The 20,164-nt window shown below is 35.7% G+C and overlaps 3 protein-coding genes across 3 annotated transcripts; 1 reads left to right on the plus strand and 2 right to left on the minus strand.

The window, feature by feature from the left end:
- Positions 1-3,068: 3,068 nt before the first annotated feature.
- On the plus strand, positions 3,069-5,734 carry LOC115987415 (cuticle collagen 1-like). Its single transcript, XM_031110953.1, has 2 exons — positions 3,069-3,693; positions 5,466-5,734. Exons 1-2 carry the CDS (start codon positions 3,169-3,171, stop codon positions 5,487-5,489), a joined length of 549 nt encoding a protein of 182 aa, XP_030966813.1. The 5' UTR covers positions 3,069-3,168; the 3' UTR covers positions 5,490-5,734.
- A 6,903-nt stretch (positions 5,735-12,637) lies between these two features.
- On the minus strand, positions 12,638-13,195 carry LOC115986033. Its single transcript, XM_031108898.1, has one exon. The coding sequence runs from the start codon at positions 13,193-13,195 to the stop codon at positions 12,638-12,640; it is 558 nt and encodes a 185-aa protein (XP_030964758.1).
- A 3,427-nt stretch (positions 13,196-16,622) lies between these two features.
- LOC115987805 lies at positions 16,623-17,721 on the minus strand. Its single transcript, XM_031111416.1, has 3 exons — positions 17,509-17,721; positions 17,103-17,426; positions 16,623-17,022 (listed from the first exon to the last, which is right to left on the minus strand). Exons 1-3 carry the CDS (start codon positions 17,680-17,682, stop codon positions 16,897-16,899), a joined length of 624 nt encoding a protein of 207 aa, XP_030967276.1. The 5' UTR covers positions 17,683-17,721; the 3' UTR covers positions 16,623-16,896.
- Between the last annotated feature and the right edge of the window lie 2,443 nt (positions 17,722-20,164).

The following is a 20,164-nucleotide window of genomic DNA, read 5'->3' on the forward strand; positions in this document are numbered from 1 at the left end:
AATGATTTTATAAGATCCTAAATTGATTAAAAAAACTACATCATTGCATGATTTGCTCTTGTATGACTTTAATTTGTGTTACAATTTGATGAAAAAGTCATTGCTTGGATGTGTAATGACTGACAAAAAATGTGTAAAATAACTTAGAGATTTTAATATATGGCATGGATTTACATTAATTACTCAGGAATCCTGTATAAAAATGCACATTTAAACATTAAGAGAAAAAAATATCCTATATTTTACTCACGTAAAGTAAATCAGTATTCGGGAATACAATTCTAATTTTAAATTTTTAATATTCATATAACACTAACTTTTATTTTAATGTTTGCATGGATTTTGTTATTTTCAATGATGAAATTCCAAATATTAAAATTTATAAAAGACCAAAAAATATTAAAAAATCAGATGATTCATGGTGTAGAAATTATTGAAACAAAACAAAATATATATGACTAAACAATAGAGAAATATAAGACAAAAATAAGTTACATTCAAAAGAATAATCTATGGTTATAACTATTGAAAGGAATCATAAGATTTATTGCCTACAAATTATAGATAATATATATATGTGTGTGTGTGTGACTACAAAACAGTGAAATATAAGAAAAAGATGTGTTATCGTCAAAAAAATAATTCAAATATTAAAACTTTTGAAATGCCAAAAAATATTAAAGAATCATAAGATTTACTTCCTATAAATTTTGAAACAAAACAAAATGTATATAATTACACAATATAGAAATATAAAAGAAAAATTGATTACCTTCAAAAGAATAATATATGGTATAGTCATTGAAATCTGCTAAACATGTTCAAATATTGCAAAAACTAATACAAATTCAGATGTTAAAATTGTCAAAATAACAAAAAGATATATAATTAAAGAATAAATTATTGAAACAATTCAAAAAATATATGACTCTTCAAAAGAGAAATATAAGAAAAAAAAAGTACACGAACCCATAAAATAATAAATTTTAAATTTTAACGGGTCTAAACTTTAAACGAAATCATATATAGTCATAGACGTAAGGTGTAAGGTTTGGTGGTTCATGTACGAAAATCAATATTGAAAAATACATTAAAAAAAAACTATAATATATATATATATATATTTTTATCAAAGTAAAGGAGAAGAAAATATAAGAGTGACAAAGAAGGGGATAACAAATTATTCATTCATAAAAAAATAATAACAAACTAAAGATTTGCTAGAAAGTAGACAAATCTCAATATATGAAAAATCTAATCAAATAATCAATTACTATAAAAAAAAATAATGATCAATAGTTTTGCTTAGCCCAAAAAATCCTGTTATATTTCTATTTTTTTATATATTATATGATGTATAATAGTTTAATAATAGTTATATATATATATATATATATTATAATGTTATGTAGTATAATATATATTATTTTAATAAGAATTAAAGAAGAAAGAGAATTCACACTTGGCCACAACCTCAATCGATGAAAACATCAAATTTTAACCACACGTGGTGCACGTTGTCTTGGAAATTGGAGCAATGCAGACCAATTGTTTGCTTCATAAACGGCTAATGAGCAAAGAAAAGGGGAAAAAGAATAGTAAATCAAACTTAACTTTAACATGATGATTAGTGAGTTTGAAGTTGGAACGCAGAGAGAGGAAGAAATTGAGAATAGAGTCACAGGTTGGTAGAGTTGATAACAGATGGTGATATTGTAATTATAGTGTTCATAATTTAACTTTACTAAAAAAAAATGTGTGTTCATAATTAATCTTGAGTTAAATTATCAAAATTTGAGTTTGAGTTTAAGTTGAACTTGTTAAAGATATAGAGTTTCATTGAGAGAAAGATAGTGTTTATAATTTTATTTTTTATTTTTTAAATATTATGCTGTGTTGATGTGAAAAATTATGATGCCAACAGAGACTTCAATTATATATATATATATATATATATATGTATATATATATATATATATATATAGAGAGAGAGAGAGAGAGATAAAACAAATATGATTACCAAAGACTTCTATCTTCCACGAAAGATCTACGATGCTTTATAGAAATGTAATAAAAAGATAAAGGTCCATTTCGCATGGGCCCATGGCCCATGTGGACTTAAAGCAGTGAGCCCTTTATTTTAAATTTTTTTTTTTTTTTTTCGGGGGTTAATTTTTTGTTTTCGGAATATTTTAGGCTTTCTATTGTTTTAAGGCTTTTAGCAGCAGAGAATGAAAAAATAACAAAACAAAAGAGGTTCATGCAAAAAAAAAAAAAAAATAAGATTGGTGAAGTCTGAGACTATCTACAAAACGATGGTGATCCAAGCAACTACAAAAAGCATGGCTTTGTGGCTATTTCAGAGCAGACAGACCTTCACCTCCAACTCCAAAATCCAAATATTTCAACCATGTTTTCCTTGCTGTTCATGTTGTTTACCACCATCATCGCACCACTAATTCCAACCCTCTCTTCGCAACCATCACCACCAATTCCAACCCTCTCTTCACTCAATATTAATTAGCTTAATCGTATGGACAAATTTGAAATAAGCTCGTAGATTACAGTATTTATCTCTTACTCAAGATTCGTCTATTTGCTGACTCCCTAAAACAATATCATGAAGTTGCAATGTGACCATGATCTTAAAAATGTGTCATTTTTTCAAGTTACACAGCGTGAACTTGCATGAACGGGCGGATTTTATTAAAAGTAAGAGCTTACATAACACATGCACACGAGATACAACCCAACTGGACATCAACTACCTGAAGCACCTCACTATCAGGACTGCCACACAAGCCACAACTGAGAAGTTAACAACCATTACGTACGGTCTAGGAAATTCAACTGGAAAGTGGATGCATGCATGTATTATTGTACTTGCACCGACTTTCCTATGAATAAAAATAAAAAGGTCCATGTCGCAAGGGCCCATGGCTCTTTTTTATTTTTTATTTTTGGGTTATTTTTGTTTTCGGAAAAAATAACAAAATAAAACAAAAGAGGTTCATGCAAAAAATTAAAATAAGGTCGGTGAAGTCTGAGACTGCCTAAGACTATCTACCAAACGATGGTGATCCAAGCAACTATAAAAAGCATGGCTTTGTGGGTATTTCAGAGCAGACGGAGCTTCACCTCCAACTCCAAAATCCAAATATTTCAACCATGTTTGCCCTGTTCTTCATGTTGTTTACCACCATCATTGCACCACTAATTCCAACCCTCTCTTCACAACCACCACCACCACAACCCTCCCTTACTCCGCCTCCACCACCGACAGCGCCAGCATTTGAGTTTACTCCAATCCAACATTTTCCCCCATGTCCCCCTTTCATTCCATCATCACGAAATGACAACATATGGCCTGCACGAAGTCAACCACAATCAGTATCCGTGTGGTTCGTGCTGGGGTGGATCTTGGCTCTAATAATAGGAATTAGCTTAATCGCATGGGCGATTTACATTTGCCGCCTAAAAGTAATAGGGCCGCCAGGGCCTCCAGGGAAGCAAGGGCCGAAAGGTGATCCAGGGCCGAAAGGGGATCCAGGGCCGAAAGGGCCGCCTGGGCCGCCAGGGCCGAAAGGGGATCCAGGGCCGCCTGGGCCGCCAGGGCCGAAAGGGGACTGTTGTTATTGCTGCAAGGGCTACAAGGGCTGCGAGTGCCGCATTAGCTGCCAGGAAATGACAATAGTAATTTTTTTCCTATCTGTTTGGATTTTTATATTTTTTTTCCCCCCAGTTTTTACCATTTGGTTCTGAGAATACTGTTGTTCTTTAAACCCAAAATCCGCTCTACACAAAAAATACAGTGGCTGGGTCTGACGGGTCGGGCTGAAGCTAAAAAAAAATAAAAAAATAAAAAAAGATGGGGGCGTCGACGTTATGCAGTCCCAAGACAGCCCATCACCAAGACCGCAAAATAAAGTAGAAATGAAAAGCACAAACCTTATCTTTACCCTGCTTCTTCTGCGTTTTCCAGTTTCCCTTCTTCTCCAATCTTCTGTGTTTTCTTTCTGCAATTATTCTTCTTACTTCTTTGGGTTTCCTTTCTTCCTCTATCACTTGTACCCAAAACGGCAAAACCAAAAAAAAAAAAATCAAGTCTTTTTTTTTTTCTTTTTCCAATGAAGTTGTGTACTAATATGGGTGACACTACCCCTTACCATGAAAAAGTTGGACATGTGGCCATGTTTCTACATTAATTTGCTTTTAAATTTTTTTAAACCATTTTCATTTAATTGCATTTTTTTATAAGACATTTAAATATCTAATTTCAGTAATTTATTGGTACTACAAACCCACGTATTCATATGTTAATGTTTTTTTTTTTTTTTGAAGGGTATTCATATGTTAAATTCATGTGTATATTATAGATTAACCTAGTGCAAATATTATACATATTTGCATAAAAATATACAATTTTGTAAACATTTGTTTTGTCAATAATATAATTCTATCTTATCCTGATAGTATAATGTGAATTAATAATTTTTCTATTTATTATTTTTTTTAACAATTAATAATATTCTGTTCATATAAAAAATACATTTGAAAGATGGTTTTTATTATTACTTTTTGGAACTATTTTAGTTATTTTTTCCATTTATACTGATTTATTATATTTATTTATATATTTTTTAAATAACTTTTAAATTAATCATAACATCATCATGGTTTGACCTTAGTTAGACCTCTATCCAACCTCAAAAACCTTAAACCCCTTTGTTTTCCGGTTCTTTGAATAGTCTGGGTTTTAAAACCATTATATGGGTTTCACAAAGTGTGTAGAAGTTGGATGATCTTTTGTGTTGTTAAGTAAGTTCTTTCCTGGGAATTTTTATTCAATTCGTATATGCTATTAGGTCTTTCTAAGGAGAAATTATTAAGACCTAGGTCCCAAGTAGTCCCAACCAATAATAAAAAGCCACACATTTAAAACAACTCTGACTTAACTTCTTAAATGAAAAAATGAAACAAAACCACATAAATTTAACTCTAGTTAAAAAAAAATTAATTGGAAAAACACAAATAAATTTAATTTATAAACAGGCAAGATTCAAAAGCTTTAAATAAATTTGAAATCCAAAAGCTCAATCTCATCAATTTGTATTTAGTTTTAGTGACCTTAGTCTTTCCATAGAGGTCTTTTTCTCTCAAAACTCTGGATTAGTTTCCTTCTTCCACTCCATAACCATCACTAATCTGTCTCAAACTTTATGGCAAAGAATATGGCCAACGAGTATAGGTGCTTACACAGTCCATAGATGTGTATTTAAAAAGAATGATAAAAATGAAGGCATGACGAATTTTGGTAAAAGCTGCAGAACAATTTTTTCTTTTTCATCAAGATTTTATTCTTGTGTGTGTGTGTGTGTGTGTGTGTGTGTGTGTGTGTGTTTTTTTTCCCCCAAATAACTATTTAACCACTGACTTTCTTTTTGAATTTATTTTTACATTAACAGTGTGACCATAGGGGTTGGCCTTAGTAACTGATGTGCATGTGCGAATATTGTGGAATCAGCTATCATCTAATAGCAAAGATTGATGTCAAAGTTTTGAATTGAAGATTGCAAATGTTATATTCGGTCGTGGATTTGATGTGAGCTTTGAACATTGGTTCTGATGTGATCTACTTGTGTTGTTTGGAATAGTTGTTTTAATTTGGGATTGTAATATTTTGGCTTATAAATAAGGTTAGTGGTATTTGCAAAAGTTTGGAGGTTAGTATTTGCAAATGATTTGTGTTTCAGGGATTAATTTTGTTTTAGTGTTTGGATATCATTGTAAATTGTGTTTGTTTTGATAATAAAATTTCTCCTTTATCCAAACGAATAGGTTTGTCAATGGCATGTGTTGTCTGTAAAATGCTTTTAATAGGGTAGTTTGTTGTGCTTGGCCATATCCTTGGCTATATTCGAAAAGTGACTATTATTGAATAAATGAATTGTATTGAATATGGGATCCAGCAAAACTCTTGTATGCGCTCGGCACATGAGATATCTTTTCAGGATTTGGGAATTAAATTTAGTTTGTGTTGTAAATGAATAAGCTCTTGCAAAAATCAACATTTTTTTTATCTCTTTCTAGATAAAATGTTGGCCTTTTCCTTTTAAACAATTATTGTTTTACATTGATAGTGTAATATAAACTAATAATTTATTACATAATGCCAACTAGGAGATTTAGAACTCACTTGGGATAAATCTTAGATTTATTTTTTACTATATAAATGGTTAAATATGTATTGAGGTTTTTAGAAAGTTAAATATTACTCATTTGCTTCTCTTTGGCGTTGTTAGAGATCTATAAGTTTTTTATTAGATGATATGTCAGTATTTCAAGGACTCTAATCATTCTCCTTTTTCCTCTCTCTCTTAGTTGATTACCCTCTTGTTTGTTTTTTGTAAGATAGTCTTTCATTCAACAGGCAAAAATGTTGCATCCGCCACTAGTAATATACCAATTTTGCATTATTTAGGAAGACCTAAACAACTAAACTTAACAAAGATGCCAAGGACTTGGGGTCAATGGTGCTTTCCCTGCACCTTATATTAGGCTTTCTTGGATAATCCTTGCATTATTTGATAAGAGATAGCTAGACTAACAATAGTTGAAGACTTCGTGACTTTCCACTTTCTACCAACCACGATGACTTTTGCCAACTTTGTTTTTTGGCAAATTAACCTATATGCTAAATGCGATTCCAGCTTTTAAACATGGTTTTGAAAGCCCAACCATTCATTGAACCATAAAAGGGAAAGATTCAAGGTATTTGAGATCAAATCGAGGTTGAAATGGGGTCGAACTGTAGTGACATCATAATTAATTTAATAATTATTTAAAATATAAATAATTATATTTAGTAAAAAAACTTAAAAAGACCCCCCCCCCTTTTTTGTACTTCCTTGGCCTTTCCAAGGCTTTATTCAATGAAAGTATCAAGTTCGTTTATGTGATTAATATTCCCATGTTATTAATAGTATCATTTCTGATTGAACATAGTTTAATTGTCAATTCCAATCTCAAATTATCACTATAAGGGCAGAACATTGCCTTTAACTTAGATAAACGTTTACTCGAGTGTTAACTCAGCAGCGTAATTAATTCTTATGCAATTGGTAACAAAAAGGAAAACTAACCTTTGTATGGTCAGCAAAATAATAACTAAACTTGAAGATAAACCAATATACCTGAAATATTCAATCCAAAGAGCTGCGTATGACCAAGGTTCCACTCCTAATTGTAATCAGGTGTGAGGAGTTGGCTATAGAGAATTGACATAGTTAGGCCTTTGTTCACCACTTAACCATATAAGTAGCATCATCCCACTAAGTGTTAGTGGACCCCATAAGACTAAAACTCAATTTGTTATTTAGAGGGGTAGGTAGTATTAACTCATCCAAAATATGTGGTCTGAGGATCCAAACATGACCAAAGTTCTATTTAACCCTTAGCGAAATATGTAGTATTAATTTATCCAAGATATGTGATCCAAAGAACCAGACATGACCAAGGTTCTATTTAATACTTAATGAAATATGTAGTATTAATTTACCCAAGGTATGTGGTCCGAGGAACCCGTCATGACCGAGGTTCTGTTTAATACTTAATGAAATATGTGATATTAATTTACCCAAGGTATGTGGTCCGAAAAACCAGGCATGACCAATGTTCTGTTTAATACTTAATGAAATATGTAATATTAATTTATCCAAGGTATGTGGTCCGAGGAACCAAGCATGACCAAGGTTCTGTTTAATACTTAATGAAATATGTGGTATTAATTTACCCAAGGTATGTGGTCTGAGAAACCAGGCATGACCAAAATTCTATTTAACATTTAACGAAATATGAAATATTAATTTACCCAAGGTATGTGATCTGAGAAACCAAACATGACCGAGATTCTGTTTAACACTTAACAAAATATGGAGTATTAATTTACCCAAGGTATGTGGTCCGAGAAACCAGGCATGACCTAGGTTCTATTTAATACTTAACGAAATATGGAGTATTAATTTACCCAAGGTATGTATTCCGAGGAACCAAGCATGACCGAGGTTCTGTTTAATACTTAATGAAATATGTGGTATTAATTTACCTAAGATATGTGGTCCGAGGAACTAGGCATGACCGAGCTTCTATTTAATACTTAATGAAATATGTACTACCGAAAAGCAACACACATAGTTAAAGAAACGAAAAAGGGCAAGATTTCCTTTTCATTAATAATAGTAATTTTGCATGTTATTTACATTCCACAGGTGTGGTACAACATTTCCATCTAAGTCTTCTAAAAAGTAAGCCCCTATACTAGCCACTGAGGTGATGCGATAGGGCCCTTCCTAATTTGGTCTAAGCTGTCCCCAAGATGGGTTCTTCACAGTTCCTACTACTTTCCTTAACACCAAGTCAACCAGTATCAGTGGTCTCTCCTTCACACTTGTATCATACCTTTGTTTAAGCTTTCGTCAATAATGTGCCAATTGTACTGTGGCAGCTTCTCTTTGCTCATCAATTAGATCTAAGCTTTTCTCCAACAGCCGATCATTATTGTTCGGATTGAATAAGCTTGTCCTTAATGTTGGAAACTCAGTCTCTAAAGGAATTACTGCCTCAGACCCATATGTCATCGAAAAAGGTGTTTCTTCGGTTGACCAACGAGGAGTAGTTTGATATGTCCAAAGAACGTGCGTTAATTCTTCCACCCACCTTCCTTTTGCTTCATCTAACCTCTTCTTGAGCCCATTCACTATGACTTTATTGACCGCTTCAGCTTGTCCATTTCCTTGTGGATAAGCTGGAGTTGAATATCGGTTCCTGATGTCTAACTCACAACAGTAAATCCTAAAAGCTTTATTATCAAATTAAAGCTCATTATCCGAGATGAGAGTATGGGGGATGCCAAACTGAGTAACTATGTTTTTCCAAACAAACTTCTTGGCATCTACGTCTCTGATATTAGATGATGGCTCAACTTCCACCCGCTTTGTAAAGTAATCCCATGTTTGATTTCCTGTGGCCTTAGGAAATGGTCCTACAATATCTTGGCCCCATTAAGTAAATGGCCAGGGGCTGGACAAAGAATTGAGTACACCTCCAGGTTGATGAATGTTTGGAGTAAATCTCTGACACTAGTCACACTTTTTTGCATATTCTTGGGCATCTCTCTATATATTCAGCCACCAATACCCCTGAGTAAAAGCTCTGTGGGATAAGGATTTGCCCCCAGTGTGACTTTTGCATATCCCTTCACGTAATTCTTCTAGAAGCAATTCCACTACCTAAAGGTGAACAAAAAACAAATAAGGTTTAGAGAAAGAATGTTTGTACAGCTTCTACCCCTCAGACAACCAAAAGTGAGGAGCTTTCCTCCTTATCTTCTCTACCTTCCCCCTATCAAGAGGGAAGGCACCATCCTTAAGGAATAAGACCAACTGATCCATCCAACAAGGTCCGACCCTGATCTGGTGAACCAGAACTTTCTCCTTCTGGTCCTCAGCAGGCTTATGCAAATCTTCAACAAGTATTACCCGAGGTAGATATGTGCCAGAAGAGGTCACAAGGGTTGCTAAAGAGTGAGCATATGTATTCTTACATCTAGGAATTTGTTGTATGGTGAAGAACTCAAAATCTGATTGCAAGCACTGAGCTCGACCTAAATACCCTTGCATTCTTAAATCCTTGGCCTCTAATTCTCCTTTTACTTGCCCCACGATGAGCTGGGAATCCCAGAACACTTCGACAACTTTTCCTGCCATTTTTAAAACCATAGCTAGCCCTATCAGTAGAACTTCATACTCAGTTTCATTGTTCGTGGCTGAGAAGCCTAATCTTAAAGATTTTTCAATAGTGATTCCATCCGGGGACACTATTACTAGCCTCACCCCGGATCCCTTTTGATTTGCTGCTCCATCAATGTACAACATCTAGGATGTAAACCACTGTGGAGAAATTGTCTAAGCTAGCTTTCCCTCTAATCTATGCTCTTCAACCTCTGCCCTCGTTGGAGGTTTAGTCAACTCAGCCACTAAATCTACAAGAACTTGTCCTTTAACTAAAGTACGTGGCATGTACATTATATCAAAGGCCCCCAAGATTGTCCCCCATTTGGCAACTCTCCCCGTATAATCAACTTTTTGCAATAAAGACTACAAGGGGAGTTGACTTAGAACTACAATGGTGGGTGCCTGAAAGTAATGGGTGTTAGGACATATGTGTTTCACATGTTAAGAACAGATGTCATGATTCTATGTAATTTGCTTATCCTTTGACAAAATGCACTTTACTTGTATTTGGGTAGATTTAGGATGATTTAAATACTTCAAGAAACTTTGTTTCAAGATAAAGTATTAAAACTTTCAAGTCTGTTCAAGAAAACAAGTTCAGAGTGCAAAATTATTAAAACTCAACAGCTAGCTCGACAACTGCATCTATCGAGCTTAAGGAAGCTGTTCTTTATTCGGTGTGCTTGACACCTGCTCGACAACTGCTCGACACCTACTATCTGTCGAGATTTAAGATTGTCAGAATTCCAATCTGATTTTCTTGGGATTCATGAATGTGTCTTTGGGCTTTCTTTTCTCCTAACCCTAGACATATAAAAGGATCAGTTTAAGGGCCATCAAAGTGTTCACAAGTTGCACAAGTTTTGAGCAAACTCTGTTCAAGCAAATTGTGACTGGAGACGAAGTTCTTGCCCTAGTTCATTTCTTTCTCTTGAAGAAGTTGCTGTGTATGTGCACCGTAAGGTTTTGTGACCAAGCATCTTCTTGATCTTTATCGTGTGGATGAACTAAAGAACTTTGCAACCAACAACCTTCTTAGTTGGTGATTGAAGTCGTGTACTGGGATTCGCGCAATTGGTTAGTCATGTACTTGAGAGTCGTGCATCTAAAAGGGGAACTGTCACTACAGAACAAGTCCAATTGGGTATTGGGGTAAGGGTTCAACTGTAAGTTAATAAGGTACTTGGATTCCTTTACTTGTAACTGCTTGTTGTGATAATAGTAGAGTTTCAGGAGTGGTGACTTGAAAATCACCCAGTGGGGGTTTTGTCGTTAGGTTTTCCCCATTCGTAAACAAATCATCGTATTATTTATTTTCTGCTGCATAATTATTTTATTGGTGATTTGTTTATACTACCACGCGTTTGCATGATAAATTGATTAATTAATAACTTGGCTAATTAATTAATTAATTTCTATCACAATGGGTCATTCAGTTTGTGGCCTATCAATAGGGAAGCTTCCTCATAGTGTGCACCACTACCAAGATGGCCTTTTCCAAAAGCAAGTAGCAAATTTCAACTTCGTGCAGAGATTTACTCGCATAATAGACTGACCTCTGTACTCCTTCCTCCACTCTCACTAGTACTAAGCTAACTGCATGTGAAGCCATAACAATATAAGCGAAGAGGACTTCTTCCCTTTTGAGTCTCGACATAATGGGTGGCCAAGAAAGATAATCCTTCAGCTGTTGGAAGGCAAGAGCACACTCCTCATTCCATTCGAACCCCTTCTATTTGTGCAACAGCTAGAAAAATGGCCTACATCTATTTGTTGACCTAGATATAAATCTGTTAAAGGTAGCCATCATCCCTGTTAGTTTTTTGCACTTCCTTCGGATTCTAAGGTGGTTGTAGATCATTAATCACTTTGATTTAATCAAGATTAACCTCAATTCCATGATGCGTGACCATATAACCCAAAAACTTGCCCGGGTTAACACCAAAAGAACACTTAGAAGCATTAAGGCATAACTTGTGCCTCCTCAACACTTTAAAAATATCTCCTTGTCCTTTAAATGCTCAGCGACCACCCTGCTCTTCACAACCATATCATCAATATAAACCTCTATATTATTGCCTAGTTGGGACTCAAACATTCTTGTCATCATCCTTTGATAGGTAGATCCAACATTCTTCAATTTGAAAGGCATCACCTTATAATGATAATTCCCAATAGGTGTAAGAAAAGCAATCTTCTCCTGGTCGGCCAAAGCTAGGGGAATTTGTTGGTACCCCTGAAAGGCATCCAAAAAGCTCATCTGAGAATGTTCAATGGTAGCATTTACTAATTGGTCTATTTAGGGCATTAGGAAGGGATTCTTAAGGCAAGCTTTGTTTAGATCTGTGAAATCTACACACACCCTCCACTTCCCACTCTTCTTCTTCACTACTATTGTATTGGCCAACCATTATGGGTAAAAAGACTTCCTTTATTACCCTTGCACGCTTGAGCTTCGTTACCTCTTCTTTAACAGCCTCGGCGTGTTCCTTGGATGAGTGCCAAGGTAGTTGCTTCTTTGAGACAACATTTGGATTGACATTAAGGTGATGACATATAAACTTAGGGTCCTCTCCAAGAGCTTCATAAGCGCTCCAAGAAAAGATGTCCATGTTTTCGAGTAAGAAAGGCAGTAGCTCTTCCTTTTCTTGAAGAGGCAGTTGTACCCTTACTTGAAAAAACTTCTCTATGTCAGTACATATCATCACCCTTTCCAACCCCTCACATTTGGCTTCCTCACCCACAACGCATGAGGGAGTTTCCACATTCATTGGTTACTACAAAGCCCTATCCGAGGACATTAAAGGTTCGCCCTCGGATTGGTGCCTGATAGCAGTGACCAAGCATTACCATGCCACAGCCTGGCTCCCAACAAGTTCTTCAAATTGCTCCCTAGAGGGGTACTTCACCTTTAGATGCATAGTTGAAGACGCAGCCTTCATGGCATGAAGCCATGGTCTCGCCAAAATGGCTGTATAAGGTGAATATGCCTCCACCACAATGAAATTCACTTCCACTACTCTAGAACCCATCTGAATAGGCAACTTAACCATACCCTTAAGGACAACCATCTTCCTATCGAATCCCACCAAGGGTGAATCGTAACTGTCTAGATCCTCTGGCTTAACCCCTAGTCCCTTGTATAGATTAGGGTACATGATCTCTGCCCCACTACCCTGATCTACTAAGACTCTCTTCATATCATAGCCCCCAATTTGAATCGTTACTACCAACGCATCATCGTGGGGTTGATGAGTTCCAGCCTTATCTTCATCCAATAAACTAAGAGTTGGTCGGGCTTGCGTCCTCCCTCGCTTAGCCTTAGGGGTGAGAATTTCTCTATGCAAGTTTGATACAAACTTCACCTCAGATTGATATATACTTGTTCGACCTGGAGCTGCCATAATCACATTGATTGTCCCCAAGGATGGCCGCAGATAGTTCTCCCGATGAGGGGTTGGCCCGATCTTTCCCCCTTGTGCAGATGACTAAGACAAGAACTGCTTTAATTTCTCGGCCTTGTCCAACTGCTCTAGAAAATCCCGTAAGGTTTTGTAGTCTTCAATAGTGTGCACACGGTCTTGATGATACTGACAATGCAAACTTTGATTTCACTGAGATGGATGTCCTCCCATTTTATTCGAACATTTAAAGTATAGATCATCTTTATTTTTTCTAGTATTTGATGCACAGGCTCCCTAAAAACTGTATTAACTACTTGCATGGTGGACTGTCCTCCAAACCCTAGAAAATCCCTTCTCACCGTACTACTGTTGTACCTATCCACCTTGTAATCTCTTCGGTCAGGAGTATTCACTTTGGCCCCTTACTATTGGTCTTCCTCGACTCGCTTGTACTCATCAATACGATCCATCAACTGGCACATGCTGCATGTAGGCTTTCTAGTTAAAGACTTCCTCAGCTCATGGTCCGTAGGGAGTCCGAACTTAAACATCCTTATGGCCACATCTTTGAAATCTCCATCTATCTCATTAAACATCTCCCAATACCCTTGAGGTAAATTAATTAATTAATTATCCGAGTTAATTAATTAATCCAACTTAACATGCAATCACATAGTAGCATAAACAAATCACCAAATAAACTAAGTGCAGCAAAAATTAAATTTGATACAGTGATTTGTTTATGAATGGGGAAAACCTCTAAGGCAAAACCCTACCGGATGATTTTTAGGTCACCACTATCAAGAATCCTCTATTATCAAAACAAGTGGTTACAAGTAAAAAGAATCTCAGTACCTAATACCAACTTACAGTTGAACCCTTACCCTAATACCCAATTGGACTTGTAATGTAGCGACAATCTCTCCGTTTAATGCACGAATCACAGTACGTGACTAACACTCCAACTTGAGAAAGATGTTGGCTACAAAGTACTTCAGTTCATCAACATGAAGATCAAAAGCTTCTTAGTCACAAAACCCTAGGCTTACAAATGCAGCAGTTTCCACAAGAAAAAGATGAACTTAGAGCAATATGTCTCCGGTCACAATATGCATATGTGCTTGGAATGACTTGGGCAACCTTGAGACGACTCTAAAATAATCCTTATATATGTCTAGGGTTGTGAGAAAAGAAACCCTACACAAATACTCAAGGATATGCGTGTAATCATATTTGGAAATCCTGATTTCATAATTCTCGACAGATACTGTTGCTGTCGAGCTTCTATCGAGCTTCAAAACTAAATCTCGATAGATTGGATTCTGTTAAGCTTTAATAAGCAGCACATCTTCACTTGTTTCTTGGTCAGACTTTTATGGCTTCAATACTAGACTTGAACATCGGTTCCTTGAAGTACTAAACCATCCTAAATCTACCCAAATACAAATAAAGTGATTTTTGTCAAAGAATTAGCCAATTACAACAAAAACTATCCTAACAAGTGCGAGGAACAAAATGGATCATATAAGAAGATCTGTCTCGCTCATGTAGAGATGTTCCCCGCTTCACCAAAAGATTGGCATGCACATGAATTTGGTTTTCTCCATATATGCCTAGGATGGACTTGCCATTGTCGACCTAGAAGAGACCTGTAATCCAAAACCAATTCAACTTCCCTTTATTATTGTATATGACTAGATATACAATTGTGAATGTAACTACTGTGACTTAAATAATGCTCCTAAGTGTAGAATTGTCACGAAGTAATAACTCGGTAAATCCAAGGTCAAAACTACTGGAAAAAGGGAATTGATTAGCAAAGCACAAAAGAATAAAACTAAAATAATAAAGTTTAATCGAAGAGATTTTTGATGGTTTAGTAAAATTAATTTAAGGGATAATTACAGTAAACCCACCTGAGGTTTGGCCCGTTTTCACCTTGCCTACCCGTGGTTCAAAACTTATCACTTTGCCCACCTGTACATCAATCTGTTACCCCCCCCGTTACCCACCTCACCCTCAGACGTTAGAAAAACACCCTTTTATGCCAAATTAGAACATTACACGGATCAAACAACGCGAACTCACTCTCTTTTCCTCACGAGCCCTACAAACGCGAAAATCCCTGTAATGCTGGGGTTTTGATTTTTCTGATCATGCTTTCGTGTGAGGGTGAGGTTCTGACTTTGGGTTGTCTTGAGTCGTTGAATATTTGAAGATAGATCATCACCAGGTACGACATTTCTGCTTTATGGTTCTGAGCTGGGGTTTCAAGTTTTGATGATAGCGTTGATTCACAGGAAGTTGATAATCGATGTCTTCTTCGAGTGGAAATTACTCAGGTTCATGTGGGCATTTGTGTACATATGAGACTTGTGTGCTGAGAACAAGTCTGACAGTGGATAATTTTGGGAGAAGGTTTCTGGGTTGTAGCCGATATAAGGTAAGTATACTTTTTACTTAATCTAGCTGATTCACATGAGATTGGAATGTGATGTGTTCAATTCAATTTATGAACAGATTGGTCCCAAGTGCCCTTTCTTTAGATGGATTGATAATCCCACTTGTGTGCGTGGGAATGAAGCTGCCCATTTGGTGCAACAAAAGCTGGATTTACTGCGGAGTAAGCTGCAACTTGCATGTGAAAGGGAAAGAGAAACTACCCAAGCAGCAGCAGAAGCTACCCAAGCAACAACAGAAGCTACCCAAATGACAGAAATTGCTCAAGACAGGGCAGCAAAAGCCATTGAGAGGGAGAGAAAGTTTCGAGCTTCCTCTGTTCAAGCCAAGGAGATAGCAGTGAGAGCTTTAAAGCAAGAGAGAAAGTGCAGAATTACACTAATTCTGTTATGGTTTTTTTTTTTTTTGGTTATGTTGTTTTCATGTTTTGGCTCAAGTGAAAATGTTGGAATGATGAGATTGAGTCTGCTTGATGGGTTGTAATATAAGCTGGTCCTCAATTGTATTGTAATAAAACTATGAAAGAATTTTTTGAGAATGAGAACTATGTAAGGTGGTAGATGCTATTGGCTTGAAGCCACTTAATAATATAAGCCTTTTAAGATAAAGTGTTATTTATGTTAGATGCTGTTGGTATTTTTGTTTAAAGTGAATTGGCTACTTGTGAGCTGTGAGCTGTTGGTGTTGGTATTTTGTTGGATGTTGTGAGTTGTGTTGGTTTGTGTATAAAGTGCATTGTGTGAAGACAATTGTGTTGAAAGTAAATTTAAAGTGCATTGTGTGAAGACAATTGTGTTGAAAGTGAATTTAAAGTGCATGACAATATGTCAACTTGCAAGAAAAAACAACAAATTCAACACATACACCTGCTATGCAACACATACACTCTGCACACATAAACAAACTCATATAATAATAACTCATATGACAAACTGCAATAATCAGAACAATAATTCTGAACACCTGTCATTAAGTTGAGAAATTGTATACATATTTTAAGGTGGCATTGAATAGTCTTTCATCAACCACCAGTAAATATAAGGCATTTGGTACAACAACCAAAACAGTTGCAGCTGCCCAATATTTACAAAACTTACAAAAATACAAAAAGTGTTTGAACAGCTATATTAAAAAGTGTCTTGCCATTGTCTGCCTTGCCTAACCCTAACACTACATAAAACCCTAACACTACATAACCCTAATACATTATACATAGCAACAAAAGTGTCTTGACTTAGTCTTCATTTACTGCCCTTGCCTCTCCCACCACAGCTGGCCTTTCCACCTTTTGTTCTACATTTCTGAGCTTTAGTTGCATCACCCCTTCCTCTCAAAGCAGCTTCTCTGGTAGCAGGTGGTCTTGTAGGCTACAAAGTACAAGAATTCACATGTTAGCTACCAACATCACAGTTTTATGAATAAAACATCAAACCTAACACTACAGTACCTGTGATGATAGTGGTCTACTGTCCCATGTTTCTGCAGGGGTGTGTGGTGTTGGCTGGCTTGAAGAGAACCAAGGAGCTCCTCTAACTGTGTACCTGAAGTTTGAAGAGTACCATTGACTTGGGTTCCGTGACCATGGAGCTTGTGGCCCTAACCATGGAGCTTGTGGCTGTGGAGCTGGAGCTTGTGGCTGTGACCCTGCTGCCTGGTTGGATGAGGCCATAGTGTAAGGCTGATGTGTTGGTGGGGGCTGAGCTGAGGATTGGGTCTGTGATGAAGATGGGTCCTGGGATCCTTGTTTGTGTGTAGAAGGCCTTCCACTTCCCTGCAACCAAATATGAGCATGTTTTTACAGTGTCAGTTATTGAAATTTTGCATTTAAATAGAAAAATTGTGTAAAAACTTACAGATTTCCCTTTCTGCAATCTCTGCCTCCTCTCCCATGCTGTCTCACTAGTGACATTGGCCTTGCATCCCCTTGCATTGTGCCCTTCCTGTTGACACCTTCCACACCTCACTGGCCTGTTTCCTCTAGACACCTTATAAGGATTCGGCTCATCAGCATCTCTCTTCCTTTTCATGGGTGGCTTGCCTGTTGGCTTATAGACAGTAGGTGCAACAGGCTTGCTAGAGCTTGTAAACATGCCGAAGCTACCATGAGCATGGTGTTGCGATGCAAAGGTTTGTTTTTCATGATTTGCCATTTTCCCCAATTTGGATTTCGAATTATTTTGATGGGTTTTTTATGGGTTTATGGCTTTTTTATGGAGCCTTATGAAATATTTGTGTTTTTTTTTTTTTTTTTTTGGTATCTTTATGGGTTTTGATTAGATTCCTAAGTGTTAAGATTAGTTTTTGCTTAGTTTTTGTTATTTTTGTTTGTTATTCCTAAGTGTATGGGTTACTTTTGTTTGCTTTTGAAATTGTAAAAATTAGTGATTTTTCACAAAGCTCAGTGATAAAACATCACTGAATTTGGATGTGTTTATAAATTTTTGCCTAATGCTAATATAGTAATACTGTTGTCGTTGTTGTTTTAGTGTTGGGAATACTCATTTGTTGTTCCAATTCATTGTAATGAATAGGTGTAACATAGGTTCTAATTTTTAATTTTGTGGTTTTGTTATGCATTTGCTTTAGTCTTACTTTATATGGTTGTATATTCAATATTGTCTAAGATAACCATTTCTTTAGGCATTGAATAAGAATTGCAGTCTATTTATTTGTTTAGTCATTGAACAATTTGTCAACTGAATTAGATGTAAACAATGGGTACCATTCTATAGGCCTAAAATTAAATTGGAAATCAATTACTACATGTTGGATTGGAAGTAAAATATAAAATGAAGTTGTTTAAGCATTGTATCTACTAGGTTGTTTATGCTGTCCTGTTTGTTGTGTATGGCTCTTCTATGGCAGCTTAATGCTCAAGTCCATGGCATAAGATGTAGGAGATGACTGTCATTTAACATAGATTAGGCAAAAGTTTCTGCTTGACTGAATTGAATCTGATTTTTTTTTTTTTTTTGGGGGGGGGGGTTTGGTAGTTATCTAACCCATTTGTTGAATATTCAAAAGAATGTTACTTCTTGTATGATAGGATTTCTAAATTGTTTGATTTCTTTTATAAAAAGAAAAAAAATTACTTCTAATTTATATTAGAGAAAGGGAATGTAAGTAAAATGTTTCCTATATATATTTCTTTCAATTTTTCATGTTTCTTTAATTTTCAGTTTGTGTTTCCTTTTTTTTTTTTTTTAACCTTCACTTAAAGTTTTGGATTTGCTTTTCTTGGGATCTTGTTCAATTAGTAATCCAACACTGAAAAGTTATATATTTTTAGTCTCTATATTAGTTCAACCGCGAAATGAAATTAATTGAATGAGAATCTTGCAGGCTATTTATTTGTTTAGTCATAGCCTTGTCAGTTTGTCAACTAAATCAGATGTAAACAATGGGTACCACTCTAAAAGCCTAAAATTGAATAGGAAATCAATTACTAAATGTTGGATTGGAAGCAATATATTGAATGAAGTTGTTTAAGCATTGTACCACTAGGTTGTTTATGCTATCCTATTTGTTTTGTATGGCTCTTCTATGGCAGCTTAATGCTCAAGTCCGTGGCATGTAATGGTTCCCTCCCCTTTTTCCTTAGTTCTCTCCTTATTTGTAATTAATTTCTTAGTTCTCTCCTTATTTGTAATTAATTTCTTCTTTCTTCTTTTTTGCTTTCTTTTTAATTTTTTGGACTAATTTGTGCTCTTTGCATAAGGTAGATTTTTATATATACATCTTTCTTGCTAATTATATATATGATGTCCAGCTTGTTTATGTTGTCCTGTTTGTTATGTATGTCTCTTGTGCTCTATGTGCTCTTTGCATAAGGTATATTTTTAAAAAAATTGCGTGTTTGATCCATAAAAGATTCCGATAAAGATGATTAACTCAATAGAAGATAAAATATGTTTTAGCATTGGTGTCTTTAAATTTGCTATATAGTTCATTGGTGTCTTTAAAAGAACTTTATGTAAATTTTTATTTAATGAATTGGCTAAAAGTTCTTATTTCAATTTCTTAGGATGTGGAAGACCAAAAGCAGCTGGCAAATATTTGGCAAAGGACTAGAGATCTTGGTGTCTACAGCTATTAAATAGTTCTCTCTTTGGAAATTTATAATCATTTTGGCTAAGATTACTGCCTGGTTTGGAACAAGGTCTGGAGTTTAAACGTGCCGCCGAAAGTCTGTGCGTTTTTATGGAGAGCATGCTCCAACTGCCTCCCAACTAAGGAAAATCTTCATCGGTGTCGAGTAAGGGTGGAGACGAGGTGTGAGATTTGCAGTCACCAATCTGAAACTGTAAACCATATCTGGTGGGAGTGCCCATTTGCACAAAACATGTGGGCTTTATTCAAAGGTTGAACGCAAAAATGCAGAAACAGAGCCTTCAATTTCTTACTACTGTTCCAACAGATGCAAAGGAAACTAAGCTAGCAGGAATTAGAGAAGTGGGTCGTTACAGCGTGGGCAATATGGAATGTGAGGAATAAATTTTATTTCGAACA

This window comes from Quercus lobata, chromosome 4, assembly GCF_001633185.2.
Source record: "Quercus lobata isolate SW786 chromosome 4, ValleyOak3.0 Primary Assembly, whole genome shotgun sequence".
NCBI lineage: Eukaryota > Viridiplantae > Streptophyta > Magnoliopsida > Fagales > Fagaceae > Quercus > Quercus lobata.